This window comes from Chanodichthys erythropterus, chromosome 11, assembly GCF_024489055.1.
Source record: "Chanodichthys erythropterus isolate Z2021 chromosome 11, ASM2448905v1, whole genome shotgun sequence".
NCBI lineage: Eukaryota > Metazoa > Chordata > Actinopteri > Cypriniformes > Xenocyprididae > Chanodichthys > Chanodichthys erythropterus.
The window spans coordinates 39847621-39863942 of NC_090231.1; the positions used below are offsets into that span (position 1 = coordinate 39847621).

A 16322-nucleotide genomic window follows, 5' to 3' on the forward strand; every position below is an offset into this window, starting at 1 on the left:
TCCCTATGCAGGCCTCACGGAGCCATCGGATTTAATCAAAAATTTCTTAATTTGTGTTCCGAAGATTAACAAAGTTTTACGGGTGTGGAACGGCATGAGGGTAAGTAATAAATGACAGAATTTTCATTTTTGGGTGAACTAGCCCTTTAAAGTCTTACCCGTTGTCGCTCCATCAGACTGCAGAGGGCGCTGTTGCTGCTGCTTTTACTCTCAAACAAGTATTCCAATCTATTGGTGTCTAGAAGAACCGGTTCCAGACCGGCCCAGATCGAATGAGGCCCGAAACGGCCCACTCTTGGCAAAGGCTGCAGACTCAACAGCGCGCTCCAGTGGAGCCTCAGAGTACGACAGCCTGACAGCCGCGGCAACTCACTGGCTACAGGAAGAGGAGGGGCTGAAGGGGGAGGGGGCGGAGGGATGGGTGAGGCTGGAATCTGATTGGCCGAAGTGAGGGAGGAGTCTTCATCAATACTGTCCAACTCAAGATCCTCATCATCCCATAGGTCGGAGAAGTCGAGAGCATTGAGGCGGAGCAAGGGGGCGTGGTTTATAAGGGACGTCCCGGAGGTGTTGAGAAGAAAGGATTCGGCTTGTTTCATTGGGTCTTCTTGGTGATTTATTTTTTAAAAACTAGAGAGTAAATGAACGTTGAGCAAAATTATGCTTAGGTGGTGAACCTTGTTCTGCTTCTCCTCCAAATAAAAACAATGACCAAATATCCAGTCTTAATAGCTAGAGGAATGGTTTACCTTAATCAGTGTCCATTTACAGTTGCATCATGAACATGCAGCTTTGCAAATTATCCTCCAACGTTACGAGATTTGCCTTGTTCCAAAAATAAAGAAACTTGTTTCGATGTTCTTCAAAGTAAAAAAAAAAGCAGCACACTTTTTGCAGCAGATGATGCAGTTCCTCTGAAAATCTCCACAGTAGCTTCAGCCGCAAAAATCAGTCAACATTTGAGTTTGAGCTTCTCCAACATTTGTCTGATGGGTCAAATCAAAAGAGCTTACTCATGTTATGAGGAGCACATCATGCAATGTGTATTTCAGAAGGCCCAGTTCTTCAGTGAATCCAGACGTAGTTGTTGCGTTTCAAGCATCTACGACAACTCAAATGCTATAGGAGAGATTTTTGCACATTCTCCCACATCATGCCATCGTTTTAAAGCACTCTGTTGCGTTGAAGCTCTTTCGGTGACCAGCATGTGTGAGAGAGACGTGACACTCCATCTGTGTCCCAGACATTATGAGGGGTCGTTTAGACGGAAAAGAGTATTTGTGTGTTTCAGTGTTTATTTGAGTTGCGCCCTTTCCCTTAATTTCCTTATCTCTCCAGCATCTCCTGTTTATATCGCTGCTTCTGTACACACAACTTCACTATCTCTCTGTTGCCACCCTTTTGCTCTCCTTCCCTCTTTTTCAGTCTTTCCCAGGTTTCCCAGGTTATGATGATATCCCTCTATAGAGTCAATCCATGCTGGGACTTAGACTGTATATAGATTTTGGGTCATTCACCACTATTACTGTTACTTTTACTTGATTGTTTGGGATCTGAACGTCCATCTAACTCTATTGCATAATATATTCCATAGAAGTGTTTTTAGGTTGCTCTCTATCTGCCAAAATCTGAATTATTTTCTTAAAGGCCTAGTTCACTCAAAAATGAAATACTCACCCTCATGTCTACATCCAAACGGCGACTCATTATTGGCGGGCTCCTGCGTCATGTGTCGTCATGTGTCATCATGTGTCACATGCTGCTCACGTGTACAGCGTTGGCCAATATTGAGCCGGCGTTCTGACATAAACATGGAAGCCTGCACTGTGTTCACTACATCAACTGCATATCACAACAGTTCAAATTGTTAAATAAAGTCTTTATTTTTCTTTTGTTTTTGCGCACAAAATGTATTCTCTTTGCTTCGTAACATTAAGGTTGAACCACTGTAGTCAAATGGACTATTTTAATGATGTCTTTACTACCTTTCTGGACCTCAAAAGGAGCACTGACATACTCTTGGATTTGATCAAAAATATCTTAATTTGTGTTCCGAAGATGAAGGAAGGTCTTATGGATTTGGGGCGACATGACGGTGAGTATTAATGACAGAAATGTCATGTTTGTGTTAACTAACCCTTTAAAAAATCAACTAAATAAACTAAAAGAACTGAAGAACTCAATTTAACGTTGCTTTAAGAACCGAAGAGCCTGTTTGTGTGAAAAAAAGTATCATGCAGTGGAATTTTCCAGTTCAGCTCCTATAAACACATTGAAAAGTCTTTGGCATTTGTTTCAGTTTCAGCTCTTCAGCTTCACTCTTGAAGTAGTGAAGAAGATTTTTTAATTTGTATTTTACTGCAATAAAGTACATTTGTAGCACAGATATAGAGACATTCAAAAAATGTTTGTTGAGCTGAGTTTATTTTTTCTACATTTATAAGCCTATTAGTATACTATAAATAACATGCTTTGAATGGCACAATACAGAGTCTGTTACTTTCCCGAAGTGAACACTGGACTGTTCAAAATGATGTCTCCCATATGGCTCTGTCTCCAAAAGCTGTTTATGTTTGTAAACTCAGGGGAAGTGATTGGTATCACAGGACTGAATGTTGTCCATAATTGTGTTTAATGATGTTTAATTAGCTAGAAGCTTTGAGAGGGCAGTCCCAGACTTCGGTCCAAAGGGAATGACCTCTGATTAGAATCAGTGAAACGTTATTCATATTCATTCTCTTTATGATGTGAAAGAGACGCATGAGTCAGAGGGGCTGCTGTTGAGCTCCAGCAGTGTTCAATGTGTGTCCTTGAATAAAGCTATTCACTGCTAAACTTTAACAGCTAGTTATAAATGTCTGTCAGTTTTTCACTTTCTCTCATTCCTCTTTTCTTTGTTTTTTTTTTTTTTTCTTCTTTTTTTTTGAACCCAGTGCTATTCAAAAGCGTATCCTTGGAGCTCACTGCTTCTACCTTCAATTAAACTGCTAACAGTGATTGTAAATTAAATTGCCTAAATTAGCTATTACATTGTTAGCCAAATGCATGATTATATGTACATTTCTGAAACCTAATACATGGACAGTCACTTCCGATACCAGATTCTCTAAATTGTAATGTTGACATGCATTCTGTGTAAAGCTGCTTTGAAACGATATGTATCGTGAAAAGCGCTATACAAATAAATGTGAGTTGAAATTGAATTGAAATTGAATGAATTATTTTAATTTTGTACATTAGAATCCTATTGATTCTTAGAGGATTCTTGGTTTAGACTAGGATGAGCTACAAATTATAATATAAATTCCATTAGTATCCCTTTAGAATTTATATTTATATGTTTAAATGTGGTTTTATGTTTCATAGTAGCCTATATTATGTTTTATTTATAAATTTTATATAAATTATATAAACATAATAAAACTATTTGAAAATGTATTTTATTAGGCAATTTTTTTTTTATTATTATTATTATTATTATTTTACCTGCTCTGAACCTTGTACTTCCAGTGATGAAGCTGTAGAAGCTGTCAACGTCACAACAACATTTCATTTGCACTTCGGAACGCCATAAGTCCAAAAAAAGAGAGAGAGAGAGAGAGAGAGAGAGAGAGAGAGAGAGAGAGAGAGAGAGAGAGAGAGAGAAAAGAAAAAAGAAAAAAAGAAACGCCATACGTCATCTCCGCCCTCAACGTCGGGAGCGCGCACGTTCCTTTACCCTGCTCCGGAATGTTATTTATGGCAGGCGCGGTCCCGCGGACTGCACCGTTATTATTCGACGAGCGACTGACACCGAAACTACAATGTCAAACATTTTCGGGATACCGAACGTTTCCATGTTCACGAGAGCCGGGAAGGACCCGTCGTGATTTGTTATTACACGCGCAAAATCTACGAGCGATCAAATGATATTTCTGGACGCAAAAGATTGAGGGGATGTATCATCTTTCAGAAAAGGTAAGTGACGAGTGAACGCTTTAAGAAGTTCACATAGCTACCGCAGTGGTTTTTGTTTCGCTGATAACGAACAATTTGACGCGATTGTTATATTGTCACGCGCTTGTTTCATATAAAACTCTTAGTTTTTAGTTTGTTTCTCGTGTTTATAGTTACTTTAAATGATTGACATCACCCCCAAGCTGCATATGTTAGGAAGCGGAGGTGTTGCGTAATGTTATTTAAACTGTTCGCGAAAGATGATACGGAGAAAACATATGTTTTAAATAACTACGCGAATAAAATATGTGCGCCTCTATTACGTAATGAGCGCGCGGGACAGATGCGCGTGGGATTGAGCTGAATTCATCTAGGCTGTCTTAAAAACGCAGTTCTTTATAAAAGATGATTAGAAGAGTAAGAAAACAGTATGCATAAATATAATTTAATAGGCTACATGCATTTAGTAATGTGATCTAAACCAAGACGGTTTCAGTTTCAGACAGCTGCATGATGCTTCAAACTGATGGTGCAACCACTTCAAAACACTTGTCACGCGCACATCACTGTCACTGTCAGTTCAGTGCCAGAATCATCATCCAATAATGTCTCTGTTGAAACATTGCAATGTATTTTGTACACTGTAATGTACAAAAATGTAATTATCATTTAACAGCCTGTGGTATGAATATCTCCTCCTTATCAAAAGTCTTAACTACATATGATTATATTGTTGCATTTAATTATATTAGTAGTTTGCATTCAGCCTAATCTTTCCCTGCTGTAGAGCATATACTGGCAATGCAGTTTCAGTGGAAGTGGTTCTATTGGTGCTGTTTCTTTATTTATCCCTCACCCGGTGTAGGTGGAAGTGTGAGTGAGTCAGGGAGAGATGGAGGTGATGAGAAGAAAAGACTCCGACTCAAACGGCCTGTTCTCAGACAACTCGGACAATGACTGTGAGGTATGAATGTCTCATGTCTGTGTGTGTCAGAGACAATCTGTGAGTGTCATAATTGGAAATACACGTTCAATTTGTCTCTCTGTAGGACATGGGGGCTTGTGGACAGAGTACAGGTGTGTGTTTGTGTGAAAATACCACCTTCTGTGATCAGCACCCACAGGAGGTAAGTGTTATATATATATATATATATATATATATATATATATATATATATATATATATATATATATATATATATATATATATATATATATATAATCAGTTTGTGGACTCTGCAATTAATATTAACATTATAAATTACTATTAAATCCCTTGTTTGAGGTGTACTATAAAGCCTACATGATTGGAAATGCGTATGTAACTGTCCGTAATTTATTTATTTGCCAAACTACGGTAATTTTCTTTAAATCTGCCAGTTACGGAGACTTACGAGTAAGCTAATCTACAGCATTTGCGCTTTTGCTCTTTTGTTATGGAGCGTCATCATCGTCGCGCGTTCTCATTGGTTTGCTGGTCTTCTACTTCTGGCATGCATTTAAATTGATGCCATGGTGTTTTTTATTTGTCGTGTCTGATTTAGATCTGTGTCCTAAACTGATATGTTTAAAGGTGAAGTACCAGTGGTGTAGTCTATGTGATACGCAGGTATACGCCGTATACTATCCAATAAATCACAATAAGATTTGTGGTTTGTTGATTTGATATTAAAAAGTCTCATATTTCAAATTCTGCCCATTTTACTATTTAATAAAAAAAAAAAAAAAACATAAATACCGTTTTGGCGCTCTTTAATGTGTTGTGAAACAGAAAACAAAGTCCAAACGGGGTGATATTGTGATATACTGATAATCTTCATCTTTCCATTATTGTTACACTCTAAAAATGCTGGGTTAAAAACAACCCAGGTTGGGCTGAAAATAGACAAACCCAGCGATTGGGTTGTTTTAACCCAGCAGTTGGGTCAAATGTTTGCCCATCCTGCTGGGCAGTTTTATTTAACTCAACTATTGTTTAAAAATGACCGTGGCTGGCCAAAATGAACCCAAAATATGTTGGAAATTAAAAACCAGGCACAATTACTAGAGGCAACAATAATAATCGAAAGATGATCATTTATTCATAAACAGTTTAAGTTTTTATTGTTTATGTTAATGTTAATTGTTAATTGTATATGTTAATTTCCAACATATTTTGGGTTCATTTTAAGCAAGCAATACAGCAATTTTACACAATAGTTAGGTTAAATAAAACTACCCAGCATGTTGGGCAAACATTTAACCCAGTCGCTGCATTAAAATAACCCATTCGCTGGGTTTGTCCATTTTCAACCCAACTTGGCTTGTTTTTAACAGAGTAGGAAAATAACAGTTGCAATTTTAACTCTTAAATGTGCATTGAAACTTGCCAGCTGATAAAATATGCTCCAGGGACTATATTCATATAACATCTAAGGCTACCTTAAGTGAGTTAGATGGTGATTGACACTAAACAGTAGAAAAACAGTCGTCTCTTCAGATATGAATGTCATTGACTGTTAAAGTCTTGTGTTGCTTATAATAAATTTACATGTTGATAACACACACATAAGCAGTCTTTCAGAATGCTCTCAATTACATTTAGCCTAGATCAGATACATATATGCATAAGCGAGTGTGTTGGTGCTTATAGGGTTGGGTGAGTATGAGGTTGGGAGGGAAAAATCACAGTATATTGGCAATATATCACAGTATATATATACACACACACACAGAGAGACAGAGAGAAAGAGAGAGAGAGATTAAAATTGAACAAAAGTGGCAGCAAAGTTATTATACCGTATTATATTTAACCAGCACAACTGATTTGAACTTTGATAATAATCAGAAATGTTCCTTGAGCAGCAAATCAGCATAAATGAAGGATCATGTGACACTGTGTAACAAGTTGTAGGCAAGTCTTGGAGAACCCATAGTGCAGTTAATTTAACTCCAAAAATGTGGACAAAATACAAAACAGACTTGGCAGGATTGGCATAAACAACATAAAACTCACCAACAGTGGTACAGGGATAGTATTTCATTAAGACACATGGCAAACAAGAAGGCTTAAAGGGTTAGTTCACCCAAAAATGAAAATTCTGTCATTTATTACTTACCCGTAAGACCTTCGTTCATCTTCGGAACACAAATTAAGATATTTTAGTTGAAATCCGATGGCTCCGTGAGGCCTTCATAGGGAACAATGACACTTCCTCTCTCAAGATCCATAAAGGTACTAAAAACAGATTTAAATCGATTCATGTGAGTACAGTGGTTCAATATTAAAACCTAAATAACGACTTATTTAGTGATGGCCAATTTCAAAACACTGCTTCATGAAGCATCGGAGCACAAATGAATCAGTGTGTCGAATCTTCTGTTCGGATCGCCAAAGTCACGTGATTTCAGCCTTTGCCGGTTTGACACGCGATCTGAATCATGATTCGATACACTGATTCATTTATAATATTGAACCACTGTACTCACATGAACCGACTTAAATATTTTTTTAGTACCTTGAGAAAGGAAGTGTCATTGCTCCCTATAGAGGCCTCACGGAGCCATCGGATTTCAACTAAAATATCTTAATTTGTGTTCCGAAGATTAACAAAGTTCTTACGGGTGTGGAACGGCATGAGGGTAAGTAATAAATTACAGAATTTTCATTTTTGGATGAACTAACCCTTTAAATACACATGGGCTGCGTCCGAAATCGCATACTACATGAGTAGGTACTACATTTGAATTTGAATGTACTTCCCGACTGTAAAAATAGTACGTTCTATATAGTAAGAATATGAGTAGTATGAATGGAATTCGGACGTACTACATCCGCCATGTTAATGTTGTCACTTGACATGCGTCGTCACAACAGCGTGGAAATTTAAAGGGCCTGCTCTACTCCGCTTTCATCAGCAATGTTTTTTTATTAATGCTTACCGCTTTCGTCGTAGTTTTAACATCGATTCAATCAACAGCTCAAAGGAGGCGTCGGTCAGCCGCTCGCAGATCATGCTTTCTTCAACAGCTTGTTAAATATGTCAAAGTATAATCACCTATTTAGCTAGGAAATTTTACCTCAGAATAAAAATACATCTGTGAAAAATCACGACAGAGGCTGATTTGAAGCAACGAAATTAAGTAATTTATTGTTAAAAATTAATGCATATAAAAATACATGCGAAACAAAAGACATGAATACATTATATATAAATAAATGTTTAGATAGACAGAGAGGGCGAGAGAAATACACAACATAGCCTAAATATTATATACACAATATATACAAATAAATACAATGATAATAATATTCATATTCTAAAAAAACTACAAACTGTGAGCCCTATAAACTACTGCCGCCTGAATGTTGCTGTCCGTTACGTTTTCTAATCTCATTAAACTGCTTAATAACAAACGTCTCCGTTAAATAAAACAGTGTTAACAAGCGGATGTAACTTAACGTTATGTCGACCTGTTCGTTAGCTTGATGTGCTGTCAGTAATAATGATTAAAGCAGTAGGTCATCCGGGTACTTCTCGCCTACTGTTTTTCGAATACTATGATTTCGGACATACTATTCGCCTCGCATACTGTTTTTCGCATACTATATAGTAGAGAAGTATGTGATTTCGGATGCAGCCAAGGACTAATCACTAGACAAATATGCAAATATGAAACATGAACTAGAAAATAAACCATGAAATATAAGCATGAACATCAAAATAAAACATTAAAGAAAAGCCAACACCATCTGTGACATTTTCCCCCCTCTATGAGAGGCTCCAGACACCCGAACAAAAAAAAAAAAAAAAAACCTCCACCCTTCAGTTCAGGAGGGTGATGGAGCGGAGGTGGTCTTGGCGGAGGGATGGTGGGCCAGGCTCGTGCAGGGAAACAGGACATGGACCATGGCATGGCAATGGCGTGTCTGGGCGTGGAGCATTGGCGGACCTGTCCCGTGGTGCATGGGTGGTGCTGGCAGGCTAGGGCGGTGGCAGTTCAGGGGGCTGGAGCCATCACTGGACACTGGTCATGGGCTGGAGCCATCATTGGACACTGGTCAGGGGATGGAGCCATCACTGGACACTGGTCAGGGTCTGGAGCCATCACTGGACACTGGTCAGGGTCTGGAGCCATCATTGGACACTGGTCAGGGGATGGAGCCATCACTGGACTCTGGTCAGGAGCTGGAGCCATCACTGGACACTGGTCATGGGCTGGAGCCATCACTGGACACTGGTCAGGGTCTGGAGCCATCACTGGACACTGGTCAGGAGCTGCAGCCATCACTGGACACTGGTCAGGGTCTGGAGCCATCATTGGACACTGGTCAGGGGATGGAGCCATCACTGGACTCTGGTCAGGAGCTGGAGCCATCACTGGACACTGGTCATGGGCTGGAGCCATCACTGGACACTGGTCAGGGTCTGGAGCCATCACTGGACACTGGTCAGGGGCTAGAGCCATCACTGGACTCTGGTCAGGGTCTGGAGCCATCATTGGACACTGGTCAGGGGATGGAGCCATCACTGGACTCTGGTCAGGAGCTGGAGCCATCACTGGACACTGGTCATGGGCTGGAGCCATCACTGGACACTGGTCAGGGTCTGGAGCCATCACTGGACACTGGTCAGGGGCTAGAGCCATCACTGGACTCTGGTCATGGGCTGGAGCCATCACTGGACACTGGTCAGGGTCTGGAGCCATCACTGGACACTGGTCAGGGGCTAGAGCCATCACTGGACTCTGGTCATGGGCTGGAGCCATCACTGGACACTGGTCAGGGTCTGGAGCCATCACTGGACACTGGTCAGGGGCTAGAGCCATCACTGGACTCTGGTCAGGAGCTGGAGCCATCACTGGACACTGGTCATGGGCTGGAGCCATCACTGGACACTGGTCAGGGTCTGGAGCCATCACTGGACACTGGTCAGGGGCTGGAGCCATCACTGGACACTGGTCAGGGGCTAGAGCCATCACTGGACACTGGTCAGGGGATGGAGCCATCACTGGACTCTGGTTAGGGGCTGTAGTCCCCTCTGGACACTGGTCAGGGCCTGGAGCCAACGTGTGTGCAGCCCACACACATCAAATGGCCGTGGCCATAATGGTCAGTGCTACATTCTCTGGTGATTCTAGCATGGTGGCCATCTTATCTGAGGGCTCAAGCATGGCAGCTGTGGCAGGCATGACTTGAAGAGACTCAGTTTTGGCAGGCATGACGTGAAGAGTCTCTGGCTGGGCAGGCAACTTGGAATTTCTGTGTTCCTCCTCTGCAATACGGTGAATGATGATCCGCTTATCAACAGGGTATGATCAATATATTGCGCCAGAGACTTATATATCAATATATAAGTCCACACGAAAAAGGTCCTTAAGGGCAATGCCATTAAAATCCACATGATAAGATAGCCCAATAAACTCATTAATTAACATAGTCCCCTATCATGCAAAGACACAGATGAGGCACACTCAACCAATGAACCAACGAAAACATAACACATAAGAACAAGGGAATCACATGACATGAACTCATGGGGACAAATGAACACATGATAACAGGGTGCACATGGCAAACAATAGGCTTGTTTGACTTGATGCAGTGCCGTACAGACCGATCGGCGGCTGACTTGAAGCAGTGCATGCCGGTAAGTAATTTTGTCCGACTTGAGACAGCGCTGACGCCATGTGACTGTGACGTGTGGCATCAAAGTACCGCATTCAAGATCAGACGCCTGAGTCAGCCAGCGCAGTTTCTCAAGAGGAGCTGCACGAGCGCTGATGACGACACAGCTGTTTCATGATTGGCCGGATTCACTGCATGACAACGGATCACGTGTGTTTCGCCTTCAGTTCCACTAATGCTCACAAATCTGTGTTTTTATAACAGTTAAAGCTCTTTTCATGTAGTTGTGATGTTGTGTCATGTTTTGTCAAAATAAAACTGATAAAAAACGTAGACCCAACTACACTGGTATTTAAATAATATATGCTTATGCTGAACTTTATTCTTGTAAAAACAGACGCTGTAAGCAGTACATAAAGTATTGAATGAAAATGTCTCTGAAACATCAGTGTAGTAGTCAAATATTGCATTTACTTTACTTCAGCTGTGATAAAGTATGCAAACATAGCATGAGCGTCACTACGGGAAGCAGAAGTGTCCGACTTCATGTCTCCGTTTTCAGCTCCTCCCCATTTGCACGTGGCTACTCTCGCCAATCGGTTGCATCCAGCCACAGCCAATGTCGAACCTAATAGCAAACAATGCAATGCAAACATGAAACATGAACTAGAAAATAAACCATGAAACATAAGCATGAACATCAAAATAAAACATGAAACAAAACCCAACACCGTCCTTGACACACTGAAGGCTGCAGTAATGATGCTGAAAATTCAGCTTTGATCACAGTAATAAATTATAGCCATTTTAAATTGTAATAGTATTTCACAATATTACTGTTTTTACTATATTAAATACCCAGTCACTCTTTTTAATGTAAATCTATGGGATTTTTTCAGCCATTTAAATTCATCATTTTATCATCTGTTTTGTGTAGCAAGAACTTCAAATGAATAAAAGTAAATGATTTTAAAATGGTCATGTCTTAGCGTGAAACAACGTGTCTTGTCTCTCATCTCTCATCAGGACTCCAGTGTGAAGTGTGTCCAGTGCGGTAAGAACAGACCCATGATCACTAGATACTCCGAGGGTTATGGCACAGAGGTGAGTGCAGCATCTGCATGTCTCTGAATGTATAAGTGCATGTGTGTGTGTTTCAATGTGTGACTCGTGTGTCAGGAGGAGTGTGTCCAGTCTCATCCTCAGGGAGACAGTGATGCAGATGCAGACATCGAGGACACGGACAACAGGTGTGTGACTGACACACACACGCATGCACTGCACTGCATCCACTTCTATTCATCTGCATTGTGATTCATTCAGGCTCCAGATTGTGGGTTCTCTCCAGCGAATCAGCTCCCGGAAGAGAAAGCGTCAGCGAATCACGCGGCAGGATACCACTGAGAGCGAAGACGATGGTGGGCGGAGCCGCAGGACTCACCGCTGGAGTCTACGACTCAGTCCTCATCGCACACACAACAGGACGATACTGGAGGTGCATGACATTAAACAACTGTATCTAGATGGCATTACTGGAATATATGTCTTAATTATTCTGGTCTGAAATGACTTACATTTGTAATTATTAATATAAAAATATGTAAGATATCACATATGGGCTAATATTAATATGAAGTAAATTAAAACTGGTTGAATCAGAGTTTTGAACCAAATTATTAAAGCAGACCCCAGACTGTAGATTCCTCTTGATTAATTCTCTCTGTCCCGCAGGAGAGCGTGTCTCAGGTGCGGCCGTTGGTCATCTGCCGCTGTGCAGCAAGAGAGACTCAAGCCGTGACGGATGACAAACCAGATGGGGGGAAATGGCCCCTGACAGCGTTCCCTGTCCCTCTTTCCCTCCCCGTATCCTGCTATCTGCTCATCGTCCCTCTGTCCTTATCCATTATCATCATTCTCATGACATTCCTCTTACCGCTCACAGATACTTGATATTGCCTTACAACATCACTGTATAATTCTCCTCACTGTATGAATCAATTAATTTTTCTCTAGTTTTGTCCACATGTACAGTATATTAGATCATATGCTTAGAAGACCTTTCATTTTGAACCCTTCTGTACAGTGTTATCTATGAAAGCCCATTTCTGCAACATAATAAAATAAAATGCTTTGGTAAATCATAATTATGAGATAGAAAGTCAAAATTGTGACATTAAAGGTCATAATTATGACATAAGTCTCAATTTTGAGATAAAAAGGCCAAACTATGACATACTAAGGCACATAATTGAGAAACTATGCCAATACTAAGTCATAATTATGATAAATAGTAATTATTATAAATAGTCAAAATTAAGTTGGGGGGGGGGGGGGGGGGCAAAATCATGGCAGCCTAAGTTATAATTATGAAACTATGAAAATACTTGTACTAAGTCACAATTGTGAGACAAAAAGACAAAATTATGACAAAAAAGTCAGTTATGAGATAAAATGTCAAAATTATGACATATTAAACTATAATTTTGAAGCTATGAAAATTCTGCCATAATTATGACAAAAAAGTCATAATTGTGCCATAAAAGGTTATAATTATAAATTATAAACAATTATAAATTGTTATAATTATGACATAAAATGTCATGATTATGGGATAAAAAGTCAGAATTATGACTGTAAAAGTCGTGACAAAAAAATTCAATTATGAGAAAGTCAAAATTATGACATAAAAGTCATAATTTTGGAACTATGAAAATTATGTTATAATTATTAGATAAAATGTTGAAATTCAAAATTATAACATACTAACTCTTAATTCTTAGATAAAAATCAATTATGACAAATATCATTTTTGGGTCATTTTGACTTTTTATGTTATATTTATGACTTTTTTTATCATAATTATGGCTTAGTATGTCATAATTTAAACCTTTTATGTCATAATTATGATATTTTGTGATTTTTTCTTATGTGGTTGAAATGTGCTTCCATAGTTATCGGACATTAAATACATCCAGTTCATTTAAAGGTGCCCTAGAACTTTTTTTTAAAGATGTAATATAAGTCTAAGGTGTTCCCTGAATGTGTCTGTGAAGTTTCAGCTCAAAATACCCCATAGATTTTTTTAATTCATTTTTTTAACTGCCTATTTTGGGGCATAATTAGAAATGAGTCGATTCAGGGTGTGTGGCCCTTTAAATCTCGTGCTCCACACCCACGGAGCTCGCGCTTGCCTTAAACAACATAAAAAAAAAAGTTCAAACAGTTAATATAACCCTCAAAATTGATCTTTACAAAGTGTTCGTCATGCAGCATGTCTAATCGCGTAAGTACAGTGTTTATTTTGATGTTTACATTGATTCTGAATGAGTTTGAGGCTATATGCTCCGTGGCTAACGGCTAATGCTACACTGTTGGAGAGATTTATAAAGAATGAAGTTGTGTTTATGAATTATACAGACTGCAAGTGTTTAAAAATGAATACTCCGTGAATACAGTAATAAACGATGGTAACTTTAACTACAATTAGCAGTACATTAGCAACATGCTAACGGAACATTTAGAAAGACAATTTACAAATATCACTAAAAATATCACGATATCATGGATCATGTCAGTTATTATTGCTCCATCTGCCATTTTTTGCTATTGTCCTTGCTTGCTTACCTAGTCTGTTGATTCAGCTGTGCACATCCAGTTGTTTTGCCCTTGTCTAATGCCTTCCATAATGTTAGGAACATGGGCTGGTATATGCAAATATTGGGCGCGTACATATTAATAAGCCCGACCGTTACGTAACAGTCGATGTTATGTTGAGATTCGCCTGTTCTTCGGAGGTCTTTTAAACAAATGAGATTTATATAAAAAGGAGGAAACAATGGTGTTTGAAACTCACTGTATGTCATTTGAACTCTTGTTATTCAACTATGCTGAGGTAAATTAAATTTTTGAATCTAGGGCACCTTTAACAAAAAGCACATTTGGATACACAACATGATCAACAGTGTGAAATTACAGTGATAATGTAATTAAGTGAAAGTACTGTGTCAAAACGTTAAAGTATCTAGTCAAAAACACAAGAGCGAAAACGTTTCCACACTTCGTGTTTAAGTATAAAGTACTTTGTAACGAAGGCATCTCTTGACATGGAAAAATGACAGTAATTGTGGCCAATTACATTTCACATTGAAATGGATTTCATTAGATGTAAATAATAATAATAAAAAAGCACCGGAGCTCAAATTGATTGACTCAGCAGCTTAGTATAATAAATATATATAGGCCTATATTTTTATATAATACAAAAGATTTAAGTAATGACCTGTGAAACGTGTACTTGGTTCTTTGAAATGTGGATTAGTTTTTTCTTTGGGTTTGATGCGATGATGTAAAGTGGGTGTTTAGTGAGTGTGAGGAGGTTTTTGACCCGGACATGGAGGATGAAGGCCAGGTTCACCCTCAAGAGATCTATCCTCATTTGCTATTATTGCCATAACCTTTAGTACATTTACCAGCATTAAATTACTTAAGAAAGATTTTAGAAAGGCTGTGTCGCCTACAACAGCTGCTGAGTGCAAAAGAAAGACATTTCACAGTGCTTTAATGAAAGATTACAAAAACAAACATTTTTTAAATCATGCACAACATTTATGAGGGAAGCTGCTTTCATGTTGACTTTAACGTCATCTTCATGAAGTGAATCATTGCACCGTCTCTCAGTGTCATCAGAAATAGAGCTGTTATCTAATTCTTCATGTGTGGGAGAGAAGCACATCGGGGCCAAAGGCCCACTGCCACACGTGGGCTGAATCTATGCAAGCATCAATAGTTTTACAAAGTCTTTTTTGTGTAAATATGTTCTTAAGAATTTCAGTTCCTCTGGCTTCTTCTGTCTTTCATCTGTTCCTGATTTTTGGTTTGTGTTCATGGATTCATTCCTCTGTGTAAAGGGCTGTTGTTTGTCTCACTGTAAAGGCTTTACTGCAGTATATCACAGCGACTGACTCATTTGAACCGGCTTGAGATGCAATATTCACTGACAGAAGCACAAGCGTAAGTCAGGTCAAATGAGTTCAGACAAACATTTCCCATGGTCCCTCTGCATAAATTCATTATCTGAGCGTGAACGTTCACAGTTTTCCTCTTAAGTTATCAGCTGCATGATTATGAGTGTTATCGCTACAACAATTTACTACCGGTGTGCATCTGTATCTCAATACAGCTTATTTTAGATCTCACAATTATTCATATTTGCTTACTGCATATTTTCCTTTTTATTTTACATAGTTTTCCCCGTGAAAATGGTATTGTAAAATGAGTCTGTGTCTAGATTTTAAGAGAATTAAAATTATAGTTTGACAGCAAGTCTTAAGTGTTTGATTTTCTTTTAAAACACAATAAAGTATTTAACAAATATAAAGAGAGAGAGATTAATTTTATAGGTAAAAACAAGCCATAAATGTAAACAAATGTAATCAAACAAGGCATCACAAGCATGGACATAAATTGAAGCTCATAATGAAGTTAATTTTCTCTGTTTATTTGCTGAGTTGCAGCACACAGTGCACTCATGGACTGTAGGTGTTGCTGTGGCTTTGGAATAGGTTTGTTTGTCATTAGCAAAATATATGAGCACTCGTCCTTGCACTGAGAGTGAGAAAGAATGAATCACTTAAGTGCCACTGGAACAGAAGGGGCATGTCCTCAGGGCTGCTTGACTGACAGCTCTCTGGGCCAATAGTAGAGTCATTATGAGTGTAACATTTCAAAGATCTCATATGGAGGTGTAAGGGTGGATTCCCTGCAGTGCTTAAGGCTGCAG

At 39.1% G+C, this 16322-nt stretch overlaps 1 protein-coding gene across 3 annotated transcripts; it reads left to right on the top strand.

The window, feature by feature from the left end:
* The first annotated feature begins 3760 nt into the window (after positions 1-3760).
* si:ch211-63p21.1 (uncharacterized) lies at positions 3761-15965 on the top strand. 3 transcript variants are annotated; one of them, XM_067399776.1, is made up of 7 exons: positions 3761-3957; positions 4802-4900; positions 4986-5063; positions 11570-11647; positions 11723-11793; positions 11867-12038; positions 12275-15965. In XM_067399776.1, exons 2-7 carry the CDS (start codon positions 4829-4831, stop codon positions 12491-12493), a joined length of 690 nt encoding a protein of 229 aa, XP_067255877.1. In that variant the 5' UTR covers positions 3761-3957; positions 4802-4828; the 3' UTR covers positions 12494-15965. The 3 variants fall into 3 exon arrangements, with proteins under 3 accessions (XP_067255877.1, XP_067255878.1, XP_067255879.1); XM_067399777.1 differs by having other exon boundaries at positions 11738-11793; XM_067399778.1 differs by having other exon boundaries at positions 4986-5013.
* The last annotated feature ends 357 nt before the right edge of the window (positions 15966-16322 follow it).

What these genes read in the sequence shown, in the direction of transcription:
- si:ch211-63p21.1 (XM_067399776.1), top strand. Translation starts at nt 4,829, where the DNA reads ATGGAGGTGATGAGAAGAAAAGACTCCGACTCAAACGGCCTGTTCTCA. An exon ending in CCGAGGGTTATGGCACAGAG is followed by an intron (nt 11,648 to 11,722) that starts GTGAGTGCAGCA and finishes CTCGTGTGTCAG; the next exon opens with GAGGAGTGTGTCCAGTCTCA. An exon ending in ATCGAGGACACGGACAACAG is followed by an intron (nt 11,794 to 11,866) that starts GTGTGTGACTGA and finishes TGATTCATTCAG; the next exon opens with GCTCCAGATTGTGGGTTCTC.